The sequence below is a fragment of the Leptodactylus fuscus genome, chromosome 9 (genome assembly GCF_031893055.1).
Source record: "Leptodactylus fuscus isolate aLepFus1 chromosome 9, aLepFus1.hap2, whole genome shotgun sequence".
NCBI lineage: Eukaryota > Metazoa > Chordata > Amphibia > Anura > Leptodactylidae > Leptodactylus > Leptodactylus fuscus.
In genome coordinates this window covers 5,334,293-5,340,997 of record NC_134273.1, presented here as the reverse complement: position 1 = coordinate 5,340,997, position 6,705 = coordinate 5,334,293, and the positions used below count along the sequence as shown (strand labels likewise).

Sequence of the window (6,705 nt, the reverse complement as noted above, 5' to 3'; positions counted from 1 at the left end):
GCCTGCAGAGGGGAAAACTGCCAAAACTGCAAGTCCTATAAGGCCACCTATAGTGTTACTCCAGTCCACACACTTCACCCTGAAAAGTCTTATGAAAGGTTAGGTTCACTTTAAGGCAAATAAGCACAACCCCACCCCACCCCACCCCCTGTAGTCCAATTTGGAGAACAATTCTTTGAAGTTGGGCCAGTTCTATCCACCATCATGAAGGCCCTTGGTACTTACAAGGAACTGATAGACATGGAAGTTGTACGGTTTCCTGAAGTACTTCTCGTCGTCGGCGTAGTACATTTGCTCGCACGTTGGGTCGTATCTCAGGTCCCTCCATTCCCCGTTATAGATGTATTCACACTGACCACCAAAGTAATTATGATCCAGAACATTGTGAGCCTCCTCCTGCGTCAAAATGTTAAACCTGCAGAAAGAGGCGCCGAGAAACGGGTCAGCGACCGGGAAAACGGAATGAAAAAATGATAAATTATTCCACCGCCAAATGCTGAGCTGTGTGCTGTGATCCAATCAGATCTCTCCATCTGCTCTCTCTCCCCTCTCACAGCATTGAATCTCACTGCGGCTGCATCCCCCTCCTCTCCCTCCTTGCTAGTTTTACACTAGATTGCTAAGGAGGTTTGTGCTCTGTATTGACAGTCTCACCCTCTGATTGCTCTCTCTGCCCCGGGTATTGGAAACAGTTTTCTGCAGAAGGTCTCTTCCTCCTGGGGCTCACAGTCTTCCTCATCGGAGTTGTCCCTGCAGTCGGCCTCTCCGTTGCACACCAGCTGCTTCTTTATACAGCGGCCTATTAATAATCATAGAGATTAGATACAACTGACTTCCTATAGACACAAATGAGACGGTTGCAGCGGTCTCTTATATTACATTGCTATGGGTGACAGCCTCATCCTTGTCTGACAGTCTCTTACCAGATTCCACACACTGGAAATCGTTGCCGCACTTATTGCCCAGGACGCACTTCTCCGAGGATTTACAGATGATAGACTCCCACAGGTTCCCGATGCAGATCTTTCCATTATATTTGGATGGTTGAACCAGATTCCGGAACCGTTGCTGTGTAAGAACAGGAGGGTTTATTGTAGCAGCGACCATAGACTAGTACTGGGGGTGGGGGTGGGGCGTTCCTCACAGTTTAGCAAGGAGCGCCCCCTCTGACAGTACAGGGTTATGATTGAGTACAGTTAGCGGGACGGCTATACTGTCAGGAACGCCCTTCTGACAGTGGGTAGAGATCAGTGCCGAAACTAACAGCACCGATATTCACCGCACTGTCAGCTTTATAGCGGTATATAATACCGCATGTGTCCGAGGACATGAACGAAGTTGAGGGGGCAGATTTGGGGACATCTCGGACCTCAGGTCTATTAATCACCGGAGGAAGGAAAAGTTTGTTCTTGTTTTTGTGACTTTTCGGGCTCCGGAGTCGCCTGCCTATAAATCAGCGAGATCGTGAAGTCATTTTTTTTCTTCTTCAATCTCAATTATTTCCCTGTGACGTTAATTGGATCTGTAACAGGTTATGAAAACATTGATAATTACAATAACAGATGCCGGGGATTCGCTGTTTGGCGCGATCCGCTCGCAGTGACTTAATCACCCGTCCCTTCTCGCAAGTCTCCACTTTTTTTAATTTTAGAAAATGAATCTGTTTACTTAACACAAGCGCAAAGTTAATTAAAATGTGAGGACAGAAAAATGGAGGCGCTTTACTTAAAGGGACCCAGACCATACCCTGTACGGGGGCCCTAACAAAACCAAAACACTTAAGAGTAAGCACCGCCCCCTGGACTCTAGAGTCTGGGGCTGAAATGAAGTGGCATGTGACTAGAAGGTCTCTCTAGAATGGACAAGGGGGAGGAGTTTATGTAAATAGTCAGTATCTAGCTTCTTGATCAGTCTAAGATGCTGCTGGATGAGATCCTTACACATCAGCTTTACCTCTCCCTGGTCACTTGGAGCTTTCATTTCCAAAATTTTTATCAAAACCAATCATTAAAACTAAAACTGATCCAGAATCCTTCTCTGCGGTCACCACGGGCAGATTACTGGGCGGTGAGGTCCAGATTACTCTGGTATTAGAAGAAGTAGCTGCCGGACACTGACACCGACCACTGTCAGACATATTCGTTCTCATGCAGCCAATGTCTCGGTCACTCGGTCACTGACTGTTTCCCTTTCGTGTATCAGATTTTTATATATATATAGTAATACAAATAGAAGAAGTATCAAGGGATGATGGAAAATGTGATTGACTGGGGACTTGAGGATAGGAAGTAGCTAACTTCTCCTCCTAAATGATTGTAATAGGAAGGAATATATTGGCCAGTCTGAGCTATAGATACATTGTAACAAATTAATCAGAATTGGAATGGAATCCCTAACAATGTGTAGGAAGTAGCTAACTTCTCCTCCTAATTGATTGCAATAGGAAGGAATATATTGGCCAATCTGAGCTATAGATACATTGTAACAAAATAATCAGAACTGGAATGTAACTGCTTTCAATGGCTAGGAAGTAGCTAACTTCTCCTAACTGACTTTACATCAGCCAGTCTGGGATATAAGTACAGAGGAATACATCAGAAATGAAAGATAGTTTTCAATGTGGCAGGAAGTAGCTAACTTCTCCTCCTTCCTGATGCTCATGGGAAAGAATAACCCTACGGGTCTGAGATATAACTACATAGGAAGAAATCTGAACTGGGATGTAATTGTTTTTTTATGTGGTAGGAAGTAGCTAACTTCTCCTCCTTCCTGATGTTGATAGGAATGGATACCGCTACCTGAGCTATAACTACATGGGAATAAGTCTGAATTGGGATGTCATTTACAATCATGAACATTTAGAAGGTTGGACTCACTTTGCTACTTAGACAAGGCAAACACGGAGACCATTCGGACCACTGACTGAGCCGACAGTCCACAGGGTCAGGAGCGGAGCCCGAGCTCCGGCCAAACCTAAAAATAAGTCATAGAAGGTAAAAAATGTAGGAATATTGTCAGAAATCACCAAAAAATATAGGAAACGATTGCAAAATAACAGAGACTTTAAAGAGATCGGCCATGTTCTAGGTGCAGTAAAGTGACACCAGCACTTTGCAGCAATCCTCTGCCCTGACTGACATTCAGAGCAGCATTCACAATTCTGCTTATTAGCTTCCAGGCTGTAGTGCCCCCTGCTGGTTCCATGCCGCATTGTGGCGGATACATTGTAGCATTCATTACCCTCCTGTATTCTATTCAGCCGCTCTCCATTATTTATCCACAACTTATCATATACTTCAGGATAAGACGCAGTTACAGCTCCAGAGCAGCGAGCGCCTGACAGCCATGGATTCGCAGCATGAAGGAGTGAGGAGCCGCGGCGCTATATCACACAATGTCATTTTTAGAAAACCATTAAATCTTATCAGAAGGTGCAAAAATATTCCAAGACAAATCGCTTCTTTCTGGCGCCGCAGCCGAAAATATTCTGCAGAAATATAAAGCACTGAGTGGCCGGAGGCTGAAAAATCCCTCAATTTATAGCCAACCCCCCAAGATATCTACATATAATACATCACAAGCACCACGCGGAGCATACTGGTCCTGGATATAAACTCCATTCACATCCAAAGCTGCAGAGAGAGTCAGATAGTCTTCCTATTATTTGCAGCACCGTGCAACTTCCATATTGGTTCAATATCTCGCCCCTCCTAATAATCACTATAAGGATATCATGATTGGTTTGTGACAAGTCTCAGTTCATAGAAATTTCCGGCATTCGTGGTCATAACCATCGGCAACCGATCAAGACAACAGACATGAAGAGGGTTAGAAAAAAACAAAAAAAAACTCTGCAAAATGTTGCAATTACTTCCATCTGCAAAAATGTTACCCTTTAAATACAGATCTTATCCTTCGAAAACCCTATAAAGTAACAGACACCACCCCCAAACACCCCCCACCCCCACCCCACCCCCATTGTGTCTCCTACCTGCTGGATGGTCCGACTTTCCGGGTCTGCACTGTGACTAGAACGCACAATGTGAACAAGCCCAAGAGAGCGGAGCGGCTCGGGGGTCTCATTGTCTCCGTAATGATAAGAACGACGCAGGTCTCCAGACATCAGGACGTGCTGGCTGGAACACCGCAGCTTCCGCCAGGGTCATCCAATGTCCGTCAGGGTCAATCATTGACAACTTTCTAAATATTTCCCCTGAAAGTTACCAAATCTCAAATAAACCTCAGTCTTGTGTATTAGGGAAGGGGGAGGACACAGACATGTCATGTCTACAATAGGAAACAATGCAGATTTAGGGACACTCTGAATGTATATCTACCAGACCTCAGACATGGCCGCATACAGTCCTACAGAACCAGAGGAGGGTACCGAGGGCCACAGTGTACCCCATATCTACCCCCTATCTACCCCCACATATAGATAGGTACGTGGATGGATCAAGCATTGCTTCTAGAGAAGTCTCCATAACACAAGGCACCATATGGCAGCACACAGAGTATACACAGAGTACTTCTTCCATGTGAATGAGGCCCTAGAGTATGTTTAGACATTGCAGATGTGCTGCAGCTCTTGAGGTTAAGCCAGAAACGATGATCTGCAGAACTCCATGCGGCATCCTATAGACTGAAGCGGCTCTATGGATAGCACAAGTGACTGTCACCAAAAGCATCAAAATATCAATCCTATTGCTTTGTGTCATAAAATAATAATCCATCGCTCAAGAAATGTGATGTCAGATGTTACACAGGACTGCAGCTCACAGCCAGTAAGGAGTCTCATCTCTGCTACATTCTTACTTACAAGATGTTACATTGTTGCTTTAGAATAAATTCTGTACAAATGGCGACACCTGCTGGTCTGCAAAAGGCAAATCCACAAAGAGGACGTCAGTCCCTAAAGCAACTGCCCTAGATATATATACAGTATATATATATATATATATATATATATATATATATATATATATATGTATTATATATCATTTATACTGCCTGTACCTATAATATATAGCCTATACTGCACCTACCTATAGTAAGTCACCTATAATATATACATATCACCTATACTGTGTGTATCTATAGACTGCTTACTACTCTCTACTCACTGTTCTCTACTTACTACTTACTACTCACTACTCACTGTTCTCTACTCACTGCTCTCTACTCACTGCTCTCTACTCACTGCTCTCTACTTACTACTTACTACTCTCTACTTACTGTTCACTATGTGGCCCTGAAACATGAAAATGATCCATGGAGACAGATCAGTATTATTCTGGGGACACTCAGGCGGTGATATAATATCGCCATATATAACATTTCACTAAATCTCCTCCACGTGCTGCGACTACAACCCACAGCACACAGTGACCGCACTACAGGTTTACAATCCACAGCAGAAGTCACTTAGTGCTGCAGGCTACACAGGCCACAAGCAGCAGCACAATATCACCTGTACACCCCAGTGATGGTGCCCGGGCGCTGCCGCCGCTATAACCACCCAAATTCAGGAGGTTTCTGAGGCAGCGGCTGTCAGGGAAACACCCTGCTGAGAATTCATCAGCCTGACCACACTGTAGGACTCCCAGCCTTAGGGCATGTTCATACATTGCAGATACGCTTCAGGTTTTCAGCATTCAACGGAAACACAAAACGACACCGAGCAAACCAATGATAGTGTAGTACTTTTATGTAACAGTCTAATATATAGACAAAGAGAAATTAATAGACCAGATGGCCCCTCACCTGCTTAGCTTGTGACATTGGCCACAATGGGCAGAGAGAGCAGATGGAGGGGGCAGCAACTTATAACCACCGAATGACCATGGGTTACCCGGGAACGACAATGGAGAAATAAAAAGAAAGAATGTTGGTGGCGCTCTCTGGTCGAAAGACAGCTACTTTTATTGGAGAACAACAACCATAGTGTTGCATAGTGTTGCATGGTGTGGCATGGTGTTGCATGGTGTGGCATGGTGTGGCATGGTGTTGCATGGTGTGGCATGGTGTGGCATGGTGTGGCATGGTGTGGCATGGTGTGGCATGGTGTGGCATGGTGTGGCATGGTGTGGCATGGTGTTGCATGATGTTGCATAGTGCCTGCTGTTCTCCAATAAAAGTACCTGTTTTTCGACCAGAGAGCGCCGCCAACATTCTTTCTTTTTTCTTCTCCATTATTCAGGTTTTCAGCATGTCACCGATGGATTAAATACTGAACCTGACAGCAGCGAAGATCGCACCGAATGGTGAAACCTGGCGCAGAATTCGGAATGTCTGCTGCAGATTTAACCCTTCGCAGAGGGTGAAATCTAAATAAATTGCCATTTTATAGATCCAAAGTCCATCATTTCTGCTGCGGATTCCTCTGCAGTGTGTGAATGGGATTTTGTAATATGTTGCAGTTTCCCTTACACAGTTCTGCAGTGGACAATCCGCAGCCTTTAAGTGTGAACACAGCCTTAAAGTGCTGCAGGGTGGCCAAGCAGCCGATCTCCTGATCACAGGTATGGGCCTCAGCTGTAGGACCAGGACCCGGGCGATGAGTCCACCTGTGGGAGGATCCAGCGAGCTCTTCAGGAACAAACACAACAAAGTAACCCAACGAGGAACCGCTCGGGGAGATTTTCTAGGTATATACTCTACAAGGAAGTGAAAAAATGAGAATCCTGAAAAGTGACATTTAACAAT

At 44.9% G+C, this 6,705-nt stretch overlaps 1 protein-coding gene across 1 annotated transcript in view; it reads right to left on the bottom strand.

The window, feature by feature from the left end:
- Window positions 1–4,083, bottom strand: part of C8A (complement C8 alpha chain) — a 15,659-nt gene extending 11,576 nt beyond the window's left edge. Inside the window, exons 1-5 of the mRNA XM_075287205.1 lie at window positions 3,992–4,083; window positions 2,877–2,973; window positions 924–1,068; window positions 655–799; window positions 226–415 (exon numbers count right to left, since the gene is read on the bottom strand). Of these exons, the coding sequence (XP_075143306.1) occupies window positions 226–415; window positions 655–799; window positions 924–1,068; window positions 2,877–2,973; window positions 3,992–4,083 (669 nt within the window). The remainder of the gene's footprint in view (window positions 1–225; window positions 416–654; window positions 800–923; window positions 1,069–2,876; window positions 2,974–3,991) is intronic.
- Between the last annotated feature and the right edge of the window lie 2,622 nt (window positions 4,084–6,705).